General features: G+C 40.3%; 1 protein-coding gene across 2 annotated transcripts; it reads right to left on the bottom strand.

Moving 5' to 3' along the window:
- Positions 1-1197: 1197 nt before the first annotated feature.
- On the bottom strand, positions 1198-16724 carry tmprss6 (transmembrane serine protease 6). Of its 2 annotated transcripts, XM_023429029.2 has the most exons (18): positions 16317-16721; positions 15236-15368; positions 14597-14739; positions 14324-14391; positions 13546-13733; positions 13305-13346; positions 11229-11433; positions 10899-11035; positions 9967-10079; positions 9698-9807; positions 8526-8668; positions 8292-8390; positions 7520-7633; positions 7250-7366; positions 6577-6745; positions 5849-6126; positions 3836-3972; positions 1198-1863 (listed from the first exon to the last, which is right to left on the bottom strand). In XM_023429029.2, the coding sequence occupies exons 1-18, from the start codon at positions 16410-16412 to the stop codon at positions 1699-1701; spliced, it is 2457 nt and encodes an 818-aa protein (XP_023284797.1). In that variant the 5' UTR covers positions 16413-16721; the 3' UTR covers positions 1198-1698. The 2 variants fall into 2 exon arrangements, with proteins under 2 accessions (XP_023284797.1, XP_023284798.1); XM_023429030.2 differs by lacking the exon at positions 13305-13346 and having other exon boundaries at positions 16317-16724.
- Between the last annotated feature and the right edge of the window lie 343 nt (positions 16725-17067).

A 17067-nucleotide genomic window follows, 5' to 3' on the forward strand; every position in this document is an offset into this window, starting at 1 on the left:
GATAGATAGATAGATAGATAGATAGATAGATAGATAGATGGATAGAGCTAGTTTGTAGAATCTAATCAGACTTCTAAGAATAAACCCTCTTTGCCCCATTTTTGTTTACAGATCACAATGACTCATGAGCATCCAGCCACAGGGAGGGATGCCAAGGTCTGGCACCTGCTCCCAGTCCCTTTGAGAATATTGCTGTTGATAATAAAATCAGCTGAAAAGAAAAATTGCCTCTCCTCGGACGTGGTGATTCATAGACCCCAAAAGTAACCAGTTACACTCTGAAAAGCGGCTTTTGAACAAGAACATTAAACCTTATACCTGCAAACCTGCGAAGGTGTCTCCTGAAATCAGGTGCCAGAGGACGAAGCGTTACCTCGGCTGCAGCTACTTATATTTCCACAAGAGGGAGCTGTCAGTTAGAGATTGATGCACTGTGTAAATGGAGCAGTTTTTAAACATGCTGGGATTAATGGCACTGGTGATACAGACTGAAATAGCTCAGCAACCATTGGATAAACTGCCATGAAAGTTTGTAGAGACATTTATTGTCCCCAGACGTGCATCCAATTTTCCTCTAGTGCTACCTGCAGGTCAACTTTATCCCTTGTCCTCAGAAATTTCTTAACATGTACTTAATTTACTGGCACAAAATTTGGTGCAGACATTCATGGTTCCCAGATGATGCATCCTACTGATTTTGGTGATCTCCGACATTTGCTCTTATGCCACCAGTAGGTTGATATTTGTGTTTTTTGCTACATATCTAAGCAATTATTAAATGGATTGCAGTGACATTTGGTACAGATATTCATGCCAGGAAAAACTGTAATAACTTGGATGATCCCTGAACGTTTCATGGTGTCATTACCATTACCTAGTATCGTTTCAATTACTATGTAAAAACTACAAAAACTAACGACGTTCCCATCAGCCTTAGCTGCAAAGTTTTTAGTGCTAATTAGCACTAACGTGTTGAACTAAGATGGGGAATACAGTAAACATATAACAACTGTGAGACATCAGCAAGTGGGCATTGTCATTTTGAACATGTTAGCAGACTGACATTAGCATTTAGCTCAAAGCACTGCTGTGCCTAAGTAAAGTCTCAGACAGCTGCTAACATGGCTGTAGACTGGTCTTGGTGTATTTCATACTCACTCCCTGCCAAACATGCCAACGAACACTGTACATTGCAAATTTGATTATTAAAACAAATGCATATTTTATTATGGGAAAGTGCTTCAAGTTCAGTATCTTCAAAATTTAGATGATTCAATTTGAAAAAGGGTGGATTACATTCATTTTGTGCAAAGTACCTCCTATCATTACATTTCAGTCAATTCTGAAAACGGAGCTTTTCTTAATAATTTCTTAGAACATTTGAGCTTAATTCTTTTACTTGAGTCCTGTTATCATTATGACTAATATTTCATTTTTTATTTGTTATTTTGGCATGTTTCCTGTTACTGTATGCTGTATATCACTTTATAAAATCAGTTATGAAAGGTGCCACATAAATATTATTTACTGTATCACTTTATGACTTTAGAATGAAGCCTTTCCAACTTTACCATTTTGCTGTACGGCTGAGAAGCAATCTCCAATCATCTTCCAGTGCCTTTTATCCTCATTTGGATAATGTCTTGAGTTTGCACCAGGGTGACGAGGATATTGATGTAGCAGAAGATCCTCAATGACTCAGGGGGTGCTGATGACGTGCTTGATCCAGTCGGTGAGTCTGGTGATGCGAGTGTAGACGCCATAGTAGTCTGGACGCCCACAGCCTTTGCCCCAGCTCACCACTCCGGCCAGGAACCAGCGACCCGACGGCTCCTGGCAAACCAAGGGGCCACCGGAGTCTCCCTGACAGAGACAATCAATGTTAAAGGAGCAGGGAGTGAGACTCTAATGGCTCCACAGCAGAAAATGACCATAATAATTGACAAGGCTGATGGTCAATAATGGTGACTCAGCTATGACATCACCTGGTGCTTGGATGTCTGGCTTTCAAACTCATTCATGACCTTTTTCTGGGGAACATAAATTCACATTTACATTTAAATGCAATACCTGCCAGGGTCTGTTGGATGGTTTAAAATTTTAATTTCTTTCATTAAATCAGTTTTAATTTTGCCTTCTGGCAGATTTAAATCCAAAAAGATAAAGCGGGACACATATACCCTGAGTAGATCATTCTACTCATTACACACACTGACATTTAAATTTCAGTGCATTCATTTACTTTTTTTGGACACTTGGTGGCAGCACAACAACCTCTAAACACAACACTGACAGACAGTATTGTCACCTTACGGAGGTGAATGTGTTAGCAAACAGCTGCCTTTTTTAGGCACCTATCAGATACAGAGCAACATTAGCATATGGAGTTGTGTTTGTTTTCACCCAACAAATACAAGTCCAATACTCTCCATCTATTCAGCTCTATTTTGACTCCCAATTTTTCCTGCTGGGTGCTCGTTTTGGCAAGTGACTTTTTAGAGCTTTTTCACTGAAAGCAGGTGTCTGCTTCAGCTCCTGAGACCCCGCATCCTCATATGAGGACATGCTTCACCTGCACATCGCTGCACCTTGTACTTCATTCTGCTTAACTTAGACCTGTTGTCCTCATTCATAGACACTTCTGCTACCAACTAGTGGTAGCAAAAGCACAATACACTTATCAGTGAAAAAACAAGATGGCGGCCATCTCAGCCAAGTCACGCTACAGCCGATCCCGAAACAAAAAGTGAACAGAGTACAAAACCTCATCAAATTTTATGGTTAAAACTTCATTATTTATACTCAGTAATGTCTTTAGTTTGATATGGCATGGGAATTTGACAAATCTTAGCAATAGTAAGAAACTACAACGCTGTTAAACATGAAGTACTCGTTTGAGGACATTGGTAATTTATTACTGATCATTCAGATCATTAGATGTAAAAGTAAGGAAACATAGCTCAAGATTTGTGAAGAAACCAACAGTTTACAAGAGTATAAATAGTTCTTGCATGTCCTACAAATTAGTATGACATTGATTTGTATTTCTCTTTATCTAATGTGATACATTTCCAGGGTATTATTTCATATTGATTCATTCATATTTCATATGTCAAGAGCAGGACAGTTGCTGAATGCAATATTAGGTGACAACTTTGAGGTGGAGGATTTGTCTGATGGTGATGCTGATGATTGTGTTGTGGATGAAGATTACATTCCACCTGAATATATTCACCCTGACCCAGAATCTGATCAGCAGATGACAGTGACGGTGAGGCACAACTCCGTCCACATGCACCTAAACATGTACAGAGATCTAAAGGACATATTCTCAAAGGCTGGGGTTTGGGAGCCTTGGTCGGCAAACGTCTAGCTAAAACTCTGGTTGCTGGTATAAAAGTATACTGTGACTGGTTCTTTACAAGCATGAAAGCTGTGGATTCTATCCTGAAGAAGCAGGTGTACCTGACCTACTAGTGGTGAGTTTTCCTTGCTCCATACTCCACACTAGGAATGTGCTTTTGTCTGTTACACCTATTGACTGTATGAATACGTCGTATAGATCTCTGTAAATGTTTAGATGCATGTGGACAGAGTTATGTCTCACTGTCACTATCATCTGCTGATCAGATTCTGGGAAATTAACTATTTTATCATTTGCTACACATTGGTGATTTTACTGTATTATACAGTACAATCAGTAAAACCATAACAATAGATGTGCAGGCTGGAAAAACAAAAAAGTGAGTTTTATGATGCTTAAAAAAAATGGGATGGAATAAAAGAGCATTATATGTTTTGTTTGTTGTATGTATTGTATGTGTTTTTTCTGTACCTGACAGGCATCTTTCTCTCCACTGCGGTAACCGGCGCAAAGCATTCTGGGAGTGACCAAGTGGCCATAGGAGCGAACACAGGCTTCCTCGCTGACCAGGTGAACATCCACCTTCTGAAGCACGTTACTGGCACTGCCTGGAGGAGGTCAGAGGGGAAAGGTCAACAGGATCATCCTCTTTTCATCCTTTATTTGTACGTTAGAGACGATGCATTTACATAAAGCCTAAAGACTGCATTCATCTGCCCTGCATTCATTTGATTAGTCTACAACAAGCCAACACTGATGTCTTCACTGCTCAGTTTTGACTCACCTACTGAATGTCATTTCCATATTTCCACAGTGAAATGTCACAGACTGCAGTAATACAGAATTCACAGCTTTATCTGAACTCAGTCTGTAGTTAACCCAGAAAAACATCCTCTAAAAGTCATGTCAATTTCTACATGAAACTTTGGGTGCCCGAAGATATGATTTCAACACATGTTGGCCTAAAGCAGCCTTAACCATTAGGTTCGTCATGATACCAGATACCAGAAACCACAACCCACACACATCACTCTATCTTCTCCTGTCTGTACAATTTTAATTAGTTAATGTTAGCTCCGTTGTCATAATAGCATAACAGCACCCACTCTGCTCCACCATCTGTAACATCACAAAAACTCCCCACATATTCCTTTCAGAGTGACTCTGAATAAATTGGGCTTTTCAAAAACTGCACAAATCATATAAGGTCACTTCCTGTGAAAATAATGCAGTGGAAAAAAGGTTTTACACTCCCCCTAACTTTATATGATAACAACATTCTTTGTGAGTCAAAAGCACCAAATAAAAGGGCACTTTCAAATTGTAAAGACTTGTAAAGACTACATAGTTATTTTAAGTGTCTCTTTACGAGGCGTGATGTTGTGTTGCCTTATGCCTACACATACCAAAGCCTGAGGTTAAATGGAAATTATTATAATGCAGGGTTAAAAAAAAAACTAATTCCTTTACCTTTTGCAGATGCCAGCTTTGTAACATTGCAAGTCTTTGCAAATAGTTTGGGGATTTGTTGAAGTATTTACTGTGAGCATAGAAATATAAATTATCATGATGTAAATATTAGCATTTGAACTAAAAATTTAATTGTGCTGAAAAACCAAGCTAGTTTGTTTCTTCAGCTAAAGTGTTAAAAAAGAGTTCTGATAACTAACTTAATTACAGTGTTACTGTGCTGGTCACACTTAGCCTTGTGTTTCTTAATTGGAAACACTTTACACATCGCTAAATTTAAAGGGTTGGCACTACACAAAGTAGTTCTAACATAGAGATGTTATTAAATTAAATATTTACACCCACTAAATGGTAGTTGTAGCTGTGTGTAGCTAAATGAACTGACAAAACTTTAGCTTGCTAATACAGGCTTACATGTTACGATAGAAAAGTAAAAGTGCAAATATGCTTATAATCATGTTAAATCATGTTAATGGTTTTAAATATGATCTTACAAAACTAAGAGTTTAAAAAACTGCAAAAACATTATGCTAATAACATCAGACTATAACATCAAAATAAATAACTCAATAGCATAGGTTAGCATAATAAGATATTTGTGTCTTATTCTTAACAGCATGAATACTATTAACTCTGAAACACATATTTGTTCACGTCTGCCAATATAAATAAAATTGTAATTGGCTTTTAAGTCTAATAAATTGTTCAACCTCTAAAAGTCTTAATGTAATTTTGCTAGTTATGCTTCCGGTAGTGACGCTACAATGACTTTCTAATTACACAGTTGATTGCTTTTGATTGGACGGCACTAAAGACGTTTCCTAGCAACCGATTTAGATATTAAGACAGTCTTTAAGTTGTAATGGTGCGACCTGATCAAATAAATCACTAGTTTGAAGCTAGCTGGTAGATACTAGCACTGCTAGTAGTAATTGTGGTTTTAATACTAAGACCGCGTGTCTATCCTCTCTCCACATCACCCAAAGACCCCCATCTCTCTCTCTCCCTCCTCACCCCCCTCACGGAGAGCCCCCCAGCCAGTGACCCAGCAGAGCAGGCCCGGCTCCAGCTGGTGGGTAGGCGGGGGCAGGCAGGCGGGTCGGGCATGTCCAGCCAGCAGCACCGAGGCGGGCCGGTCCAGCTTCAACAGGGCGAGGTCGTAGTCGTGGGACTCGTCGTCGTAGTATTGGTGAAGATGGATCCGCTGAACTCGCGCCACCTCCTCTGTGGAGCCGCTGCGTCTGAGGAGGAGTTTACCCAGGTAGACTGTCCACATCGAGGGGGAGTAGAGACTGTAGGAGCAGGAAGAGAAAAAAGACCCACTCTCTATTTTACAATCAAAGGCCTCCTCATCCAAAATTGAAGATTCACTGAACGCTGCACAAGCTTTTAATCGCTGCACAGAAAAAATGAAGTAGAAAAGTCTTGTTAATCCTATACAGGATGTTGCAGTTATAGTTTTGGCCGGGATCCAGCCAACTGATTCTGGCTTTGAGCCAGACAGGCCTGGACAGCAAAGGCACAACAGCAGTACTGAACATAAAGGAGTTTTGGAGGAAAGAGAAAGGCATACATGATTTATAAAAAAAGTGCTAATGTGCTAAAACTGCTTAATCAGATTCAGTGAAGAGAATTAAAGGCTTTTAATTTTTGCTCGATTAAGTGCCTCAGCTTATGTTTGTTTTGGAAGCACTTCAGCCACAGTCATCCAACCACTTCCTCCTCTCTCTTCCTGCACCTACCGGTCGTCATAGAAACAGTGGGCGGCAGACACCACCCACTGGCTGGAGATCAGTGCCCCCCCACAGATGTGGGAACCCCGCACCTGCAGGCTGGCCTGCCATGGCCACTCCCCCTCTGAGGCGTTGGTCCCCCCGACAATACGACTGGAGAACTGCCTCAGGCCGCAGTCTGAACACACACACACAGAAATATTAAAACACACAGATGCTAATATGGACAGCGAGTATTTGCTAAATGCAGAATATGAACTGTAAATGAAATCAGCTTAGTTGTATTGAAATAAAATTAGAAAACAAGACCAAAATGCTTGCGAGGGTTACTGAAAAAAAGTTCACGTGTTATGTGTGTTGTTTTGTGTGTGTGTGCATATTTATCATTATTATAATTATATTATATCTAGTATGTCTAATTCTTCTTACACCCAGCGGGGATACAAAAGAAAAGTAAATAAAAACACGAGAGAAAGACTAATCTTATCAGATTTTGTTAAATTATTTAATTCCATTTTTATTAAAAAGCAGATTGACTTTGAATTTAAGAAAATCTCGAAAGAGAGCATGAAGGCATCTTAAAAATAAAAAAATGTAAAGTCAAAATACAGACAAAATTGAATGAAACCAGTATAAAAACAAAAACTCAGTGTGTGTGTGTGTGTGTGTGTGTGTGTCTCACCACACTGTTTTTCATCAGAGGCGTCCGGGCAGTCGGTGACAGAGTCACACTCTGGGTTTGGCTTCTTCAGACACGTTCCATCAGCACACACATAGGTCTTATCTGTGCACTGCACACCTGAACACACACACACAAATCATGAGACAAGATATATAGCTCTTCCATAAAAAGAAATCTGCTCCATTGCAGCTGTAACAGATGTCTTTGCTGCGTGTCCCAGAGCCATGACCTCTACAAAATATTCTGTACAGTAGATCGTGATAAAGTTACCATTAGTACAGTTCATCTCGTCTGAGGCTTCAGGGCAGTCCGGGTGTTGGTCACACACCTTGTAGTAGTCAACACATTGGCTGTCCTCTGGACACTGGTACTGAGCCGCACACACTGAAACACACACACGCACGCACGCACACACACACGCACACACGGAAATGCATCAGATTTTACACATGTAATACATGTCCACATATTTGATAACATTTAGTCATATGAACCAAATTATTGGGGGAGTTGTCAGTGTATAAATGGGTAACCAGATACAGTGCATGCTAGCACATTAGCAAAGAATTCTGAGGTGTTTATATCACATGATAAATGTTTTTAATACATAGAAATAGGCCCATCAAATCAGATTAGCATCAGCATAAGGCAGCTTGTTTTCATGAGCAGCAGCATGGTGACAATCCTCATGTTACATGTTTAAACAGTTCAGCCCTTAGCCATTTCTGTTACATAAAACTGGATTAGGTGTCACAAGTGGTATCACAAGTGGCGTGGTGGAACACTGTGGTTTGGTTCACCCCTGAAAACCCTGTGTTGTTGAATCACAGTGGTCACAATTCATCCATTATGGAAAAATCTAAAATAAGCTCAGCATTATTTGACTGAGTAAATTGCTTTAACATATAAAAGCACCAGGCGCCACTGACTTTAGGTGGCTGCCGTTCTACTGCACCACCATGTCTCAATTTTCTGTCTCAACAGAAAACAATGTACAACAAATTATGTGTAAATCAGTTAATTTAAAGCATAAAATAAATACCACAGTTTCTCTCATCAAGTCCATTGGGACAGTCCTTGATTCCATCACAGGCAGGAACACATAGGCCATTAATAGTGCACAGAAACTGGCCTGGGCAAGCTACGAAACATACAAACACACACGCAATCAAATAATATGCTCATGAACAGAAGTGAAACAAAGTAGAAACATTAACTTAACAGTTAATTTAGCCAAATGCCTTGGCTGTCTCTCTCTCCTGCATCCACATCTTACGATCTGTAAGGTTGAAGACGCTGAAGCGCAGCTGAAGGCCCGGCCCTGTGAGTGACACCTCGGACGTCATGACAACAGTTGCTGTCATGGAGAGCAGGTAAAGGCGTTCGCTATATGGCTGCAGACCCCTGGTACCACACAGTCTGAGAAAGGGACAGAGACGCTGAAATCAAATGGAAACTCCAGTTATGTTTCCCTGCAGGGGCAACAGGAAGGCTGTGGTGGAGGACCACAGGTGTCATAAGTGTTGTTTAAATAACTTAAGCAAAATATTGGACTCTCTGTTTGGTCAAGGCTGCCATAACAAACCTTTCCTGAATAAACAGAGGTTAAAAAGCACAAATTTATCAGTTTGAAAAGAAATAAATAAGTAAAATGCCTCTATTGAAATAAAGAAAATGGCCACATATGGAATGCTGCTGCCCCCTGTTGATCAGTATGGAATAGAACAACATGATCATATGAACTTAACATTTTGAACACAGTATTTTTTTTTTTTTTTACTGTTAATTAAGTCATTTTGTGTTTTTTTATATATGATAAAACCAACTGAAATGTCTGCACATCATGACCTGAATTTTAATATGCACCAATTTTTCCTGTCAGACACCAAACCACATACAGGTGACATCTATAAATACACATTTATTTTGTCGACAATTTTGCAGTTGATCAATATCTTGTCTATATATTAAGTAAGTCGGCACATATTGAGGGATTTTTATATATAGTTTGTGTCGGTTGTTCTCTTTCAGAGGTTTAGCACCTGTGCGCTACACAGATAAAAATCCTCAAAAACATGTTTATCAGTGAGTCACACAATTATGTGCTGGTACAGAATTAAAATAACACTGGACAGATGTATTTTCTGGTGAACGTGTGCAACTGTGCAATTGATTAGGTTTTTTAATAATTGGAAATTTGACCAACTGGAGTCGAGAATCTACTGAGATAAAAATGTAGCTAAAATTGACTTCTAATCTGCTTTGCTTTTATTTTCTGCCCCCTTTTCCCATTTGGCTGTTGTCAGTGTTGCTCTCAGATTTCAGTCTCAGTGAGGCTCAGGATTCTGCTCAACCAAACAATTAGGATTAATCAGACTGGACCGAACAAAGATGCTCGACAGCCGACAGTTCCCACGGATCAGCAAGACTCATCATGGCAGAGCCTACCTGCGGTTATGGATGAGCCACTGTCCCTGGGTACAGGCTTGGTTGTAGCTGGCTCTGCTCAGTTCGTAGCCCTCAAACTCCAGAGACAGGCCCATCCCTACACTGGGCATCTGACCACACACACACACGACAGGAAATGAAAAATACAATGAGGAGCAAACACATGCAAACACCTTCACACACACAACTCTTATAACAGTTGTGCATCAATGCAACAATCATTGAATCAATCAGGAAGTGTAAGACATATGGATGACGGAGTGTATTACGATAAAGCTCCAGGTGCAGTTGGTATCAGGGGGGTAGTAGCTGGGGAAAAAAGGCGTCCTCAGTGTCCCCTGGACCCCTGATACTGGCTTCAGCTCTATAGTGGAGTTACAGTCTGGGAAAGAAATAAGCAGAGAGAAATACTTCAATCCACAACACAAATCCATTCTACAGGATGGAAAATATAAGATACGAAATCAGAGGAAAATGTTAATCTTGAACTCTGTGGCATCGAGGCCTGGGATTGACCGATCTCCATTTGCTACTGAGAACAGAGCCTGCTTGTTTTGCTAACTAGGCTATATTGTGTTTTTTTTGACTAGGCTGTATTTATGGCTGAGTTTAGTTAAACTTAAGTGGGTGCAGCCACCGAATAAACACTAAATGGAAAGATTTACAGCTTTCCTCCAATCCAAAACAGAAATAACATGCACGACAGTGATGGAAGGTCAGCTCAGCTGGCTAGTTTGCAAGCTTCCTTACACAAGGAATGTCAGCTGGGTAAACTAATGGAGATATCTTGGTAGTCAATTGCAAGGTAATATGTTTAACCATGCTAGTGGCATGATCTCAGTGTTGGTCTTTTTCTCAGTCTACCACTTTGGTCCAGCCCGAGTTATCACAAAAACCACTGAAGTGTTTGGCACAAAATTTTGTTCAGATGTTTGTGTTTCCCAAATGACGTATCCCACAGAATTTTTTGATCCTGGGACTTTCCCTCGATTGCTTCCATGTGATATACATTTGTAGTTTTGTGGTTTTCCCTCTTACACCTTTTACTTGGCTTAAATCTAATAATAGAAAAAAATCTGTGGTCATATCCCACTGAGGTTGAATTTAACAAATTTTCTCTCTCCTTTCAGTCTGTTCATGCAACATCGAATGCAACGTTTTTGAACTAGTTAAGAAGGCCTGAGCGTTTAGGTGGTCTCACCCTGGCGGTCCCAGGCCTGTGCAGACAAAGAGAAGGGGTCCTTGTAGTTGTACAGACCCTGTTTCCAAACCACCGTCATCCACTCGCCTGAAGACAGGACATTGACCACACGCTCATGTCTGCTGCAGCCATACACACTGAAAGGACAGAGGGAACGATGGACAACAGGAGAGACAGTTGGTGTGTTTAATAAATAAACAGGGTAAATTTATCCCTTACACAAGATGAGAACATTTCTTTAAAGGTGGACAATAGTGGCCCATCAATATTCAGCAGCGGGCAGGTATTGGACTTATATAGTAATTATCTAATTCTGTGTAGGAAACTCACGATGTGATGAGATAAGTATCAGTGGGGGTGAGGGAGTTGTACACCGCCAGCCTGTCTCGACACTCTGGCAGCAGCCACTCCATTTGAAGCTCCAGCTGGGAGCCGGGGGCAGCCTGGAGGTGCCACAGGCAGGAGGAACACTGTGTGTCCGGGCCACGGAGAGCCATGGGGCTTCTGGACACCACCTTCTGGTAGCGGTAACAGTCTTAGGGAAACAATGCCAAAGAAATTATTGTAAGCACTGAATTGGTCTTATGTAGGATCTGAGTTGAGGATTAATAGCATCACGTTACAGTACATTTTGCCATGATTTTATATATGTAGTTACTGAATTGTTCTTGCTTTCAAATTTATCTGTATGTTGAAGCAGTGTGCCAGGGCTGTAGTAAGAGAAATATTCAATATATCAAGAGTTTGGAGGGTGGTGTCTTTTTAGAATAAATTGCATTTGCTATATAAGAACACAAACAAAAGTACAAGGAATTTATTAAACAGTGCGTTTGTCTACTCAAGCTGTGAATTTTAGCATACTTGGCTAACTAGCTTATTCCCTGCAAACCTATATTTCTTTGAAGGCCAGGAGGTAGCTATCATTGCCTAGATTTTGTTTTCTTTCATTCATTACGTTAGAGGGAGTCGTCACTATGAGGGAGCTAGTACCAAAGGTTTAAGCTAATGATAGCTTTGGTTTAAACTGATGATAGTGGCTCTGCTTTGCTGTGTATTTGATTTGGGTAAATTTGCAAATTATACTGAATTTAACTTTATGTAACTTTAATGTTTGTGGCTTAGTGATTCTAACTTTCTACCTATAAACGCCATCTACCATTACCCACATGGCCAAGAGTTAGCATATCTTAGCTACCTATGTCTTTTTGTAAGTTTTAGGTGACATTTCTAAAAAGCCTAGCTGAGGACTGACACATGCACCATATGGGAACAAAGATGCTAGCATCGGAGGGCTTAAGCTATCACCTGTCCTGCTTTACCACACGCCAATAGTGTAGTCTACTTTATTTTAGTGGGTATACTGCAGGTTTGCTACCACCCAGTTTTGGTGCAGTTCTCACCTGGGAACTGATTCACCTGGTACCCTAAAGATTTTCTTTGATCCAATAGTTCAATCATATGTCATCAATATGTTTTACTCCTTCCGTTTTAAAAATGTAACACGTTTACTCAGAGTACATTTTCACTGACTTACTTGCTTTAGTGACTTTCTTCATTTCAGATGTTGTTTACATGCTATTCCGATCTGCTAGTTTCTTTAGCTTAGCATTCAGCGCTAGCTTCTCTCTCTCGCGCGCGGTGTGTCTTGGACCAGCAGATTAACTTGTTCATCAGAGTGTGGTGTTGTTGTAACTTCATTGTAGAAGATTATGAAGTTTATTACAACTTCCTGGTGTCTGCTGTCTTACCGTCGACACACAGCTCGGCTAGCTAACCTGAGCTGCTCTAGTCTGCGACCGTCTGTGTACACAGCAGCCTTCAGTGTGATAGGCTATTATTCGTGACGTGGCACCAATCAGATGGTGCCGTGGGCGGGACGCCGCGAAACATGTTTGTTGAGTTTACTGTCCGATCTCCGACCCGTTTTTTACAGAAACGGAATGCAGAAGTGCAATTTCTGTCACAAAACTATGTTGTTTCGTATCCTTGGGCCTTTTTAAGTGATTAAACGGATATTCTGGAGCCTTCTTAGTGGGTATACGGCGTATCACGTAGACTACACCACTGCCACAAGCTGAAATTTTCATAGTGAATTTCACCAATAAGTGATATCCTATTTTGAAATGCAAGATAATGCCATTAATTAATATATAAATAACAGTTTTAAATGTCTCATATTGTATGAAAGTGCTGTCTAATGTATTTATTAGAGTTTCTCATCTATCATCTTATAATGAAATCAAACATAAATGCATTCTAGTTTCTGCAGTTGCTTCCATGCATTCAAGTTTTGTTCAGGGAAATATATATTGTGGTGCATGCTACAGTTTAATCAAGATGAAGAAATAAAAAAGAAAAAAAAGAGAACTCATGAACAAGAAAGAAAATGAAAATAAAGTGTGATACCAAATGAAGCTTTCAAAAGTTCTATAACTTTGGAGTCGGTTTCTGTGGGGAGAAGAACAAAAACACAGAAAAGATGAATCGAAGCAAAATAAATATCAAGCACTAAATCTCTCTTTGTATCTCACTGTTTTTCTTTTTTTCTTCCCCTTATTATTTAATTTCTGTCTTACACATATACATACATATACATATACATTACACACACACTGTCTCTCCCCCTGGTCTCTTCTATTTCTCTCACCACTGACAGACAGCGAAGGGAGGTGGAGGAGGTATCCATCAAAGCTTGCCAGCTCCTGCTTCTCTGACTCTCTGTACCCCCTAAGGTCCTCCTCCAGGCTCCTGGTGACCTTCTTCAGTGTGACTCTCCCCACATGGCTGCTTGGCACAGACATCACTATCCAGAAGTGAGCCACAACACTCCCCTCCCTGCAGAAGAAAAGGTCATGATGGAGGACCAACAATCACATTTTCAGTCTTATTGAGGCGATTTGGTGCTTTGGTGCTTTACTGGTCTATTTGGTCAAAGTTATGACTGTTGCAGACTTGGATTTTACTTGAAAAAATACAGCCCACAAGCACAGACCTGAATATAGGGTACAAGCCTTCAACACAGAGTTTACTAAACTAAATTTTCAAGCATATCTTTTTCATTGATACAATACTCTAAGTAAGCTCAACCGAGTTCAAAATTATCTGCATGAATTTTTCAATCCAATCCGGTCAGAAAGTGAGTTCAAACTAAGTTTGAACCAGGGACCACTTGATAAGCTATACCCACTTATAGAACATGGTCATCACACTTATTAATTAGCAAAGCATTGATTACAGAGCATAATAAATTAAATGAATCATCAAAAAATATGAGAACAAGTGCATCTTACTCGTCTATCTCTGGCTAAAGGCATCCACTATCTGCCAAGATGTTAGCACACCTATGCAAGTTATGTCACTCCCACTTTGCCACTACTTCCCACAGTTACTATTCAACTGTACATGAAAAAGTTTGATCTGTGTACCCGAAAGCGAAGACGGTGGTGTAGTTGAAGTATCGAGAAAGACTTGAGCCTTTCATTATCTTCTCAACCTGAAAGATAGAAGAAAAAAAAACAATATCACCTTCCCTATCTTTTTGTTTTTGTGTTTTTCCAGGTAGTTTAATGTAATTTGTTTTCAGTGACATCTATCTGGAAGGATAGAAAACCTTCTCCACTCTGCAGTCCCTACAGGATGTGAGCCAAGTTATTTAGTGTACTGTACCAGTATCAAAGGAATTCATGTCCCGTGCTCACCATGGCCTTTACTCCCCTGGCCTCTTTCTTGAAGGCAGGGCTGTTGTGAGAGGACAAATCAGCAGAGAAGTTCCTGTTGAGGATGGTTACATGGGCTGTGTACTGCTGCTGGACATGAGGCTCCAGCATCCAAACCTTGTACTCTGTTGGAGAGAAAGGTGTAAAGATTAGCACAGCAGTAAGTAAGAAGACTAGTGGTTTACAGCCATCCTAGTCGCTCTGTGGGGCTAATGTCAATGTGCCAACAAGCTCACAATGTCAGTGGTAACATGCTGATATTTAGAACATAACATGTTCAACATCCTCTGTGTGTTAGCATGCTAACATTTACTAATAAGCACAAAACACTATTCAGCTGAGGGTGATGGGAATGCCATCAGTTAGGCAATATATTGGAAAAATTTTAACCTGATGATGGTGCTAGATGAAAAGTTATTACAATTCATCCTCAGTGGAACAAGAGTCCAAAACTTGTTGAGATGTTGAAAAAATTGTACAGTTGTTAAGCTTGTGGTGGCTCAAGTGGAAAAACTAACAAAACATCTAGTAAACATGAATGTCTGTACAAAATTTCATAGTAATCCACTGAACAGTAATTGAGATAATGAAAGTGGCTGAGAACGAGAGAGAAGTGCTCACCCAGGAAGTACCAAGCCAGTGTGGCTCCTGCGACAATGAGGATAATGATGATGATGATGAGGAAGGCCAGGAGACACTTGCAGGACCGAGTCTTGCTAATGGGTGGAGCCACAGCTTGTGTACCAGCTTCTACCTGTGGAGAGAACAAACTAAAGCTCACTGCGGCCTCTAGAGAATTTCTGCTTTCAGTCAACACACAGTATGGCCTCTAAAGCTGCTTTTGAGCTAAACACACAGGTGACTTTTTAGGGTTAGGAGTGTTCATATCTGCAGTATATAAAATCCAATCGGAGGTGTTTTTTTTCATGCAGTGTCTGAGTGAGGGCACATCAGGGCAAACAGGGCACTCAGTCGATGGTTTCCCAGTGGGTCATGTTTAGCCACAGGGTTGTCAGGCTGTACATTTTCTCTCCCAGGGTGAACTCTATCCTCAAACACAACAATATGCTCTAACAAGGAATTACATTTCTCATTTCCCACAATTAAGCAACCAATGATTTAGTTATGGTATATTTTATTCCTTATTCCTATTATTCTGGTGTCTGTCCTTGTATATGTTATGTTATACTATTTACAACTGGGATGGTCCAATACAAAACAGCATTTTAATGTAAAAGTATGAGTTTTGCAGAAGGGAGTCCCTACATACTGAACTATAAAAGACATTCTGAAATAATTTGAACCACCGAAGTCGATGACAGGGACAGATGTACAACAGATGTTGACAGATGTACTCTAACAAAGCAGACATTTTATAGCTGCAACCTTTAGCCTTGAGCTAACAACTTTGAGCTTGAATCAACTCTAGATACAGTACCTTTAGTTTTGGTTTATTTGTCATTCAGTCTGTGAAGCCATGATGAACCCAAAGCCGTATTATTGCAAATTCTGTACGGAGGTTTCAGTCTCTAGCGGAGTCTATAATCAACAGTCAATCAAAACAAGCACTCCATTTGGCCTGCTTACATAGAATTCTGTTAAATACCGGTTTGCCCTAAAAACTTGTTTTTTCATGGAGAAATCTAAATTTGCTGGGTGATAAATCAGACTGCAAATGCATTTCTGTATTAGCATTACTGACCCCATTCCTCAGAGAAGCACTTGTGACCTCCTGTCCCTGGTCACATGAAACTGACTTCTTAGAGCCGTGTCCGAGCGCCATTGGATCACTCCACATCCTTTGTTCCTTGAGAAACCATCTTCATGAATTTCCAACTTAATAGCTTTTATCAAGCATCTCTAGAAGTCACGCAACCTGACATGTTGCTCTGACAGACAGAGAACGGCTCCCTCTCTGTTTGTAAGTCCAAAGGTAAAAAGAAAAAAACAGTCAATATTTCCCAAAGCTCATTTGGATCTGCTCAGTAGTAGGTTAGGAGTTATCTCAGAATACATCCACAAACTCGCAACTGATGGTTTGATCATAAATGCCGTGGAGCACTTTCACGTCTGCAAGGAGCAGCACTGAGTCAGGTAGGCAGCAGGTACACTGATGTCACTAACCATCACCTAGCAACAGTGATGCTCCGAGTCAACTCCCCTGCACAGATAAATCTGATGGGAATAATGCGGGGTTTGGCTATTTACGTACCCAACTCATTTCCCAGAGTTCATCTCACTTTCCATGCAAACATGAAATCCCAATGGGCTATAAACAGAGACAGAGAGAGAGAGAGAGAGAGAGAGAGAGGGAGCCTGACTTTGAGACAGAGATTTGGGTATTGTGTATGTTACCTGCAGGTTTTGAAAAGTCTTGTAAAGACCGTATACAGTTCCTTAAAAAATACTGTCTGTAACGAAGCGTGTCATTGTCACTTAATGGTAAATATTTT

This window comes from Seriola lalandi, unplaced genomic scaffold, assembly GCF_002814215.2.
Source record: "Seriola lalandi dorsalis isolate HSWRI2012SDOR001 ecotype SW California unplaced genomic scaffold, Sedor1 jcf7180002054887, whole genome shotgun sequence".
Classification (NCBI taxonomy): domain Eukaryota; kingdom Metazoa; phylum Chordata; class Actinopteri; order Carangiformes; family Carangidae; genus Seriola; species Seriola lalandi.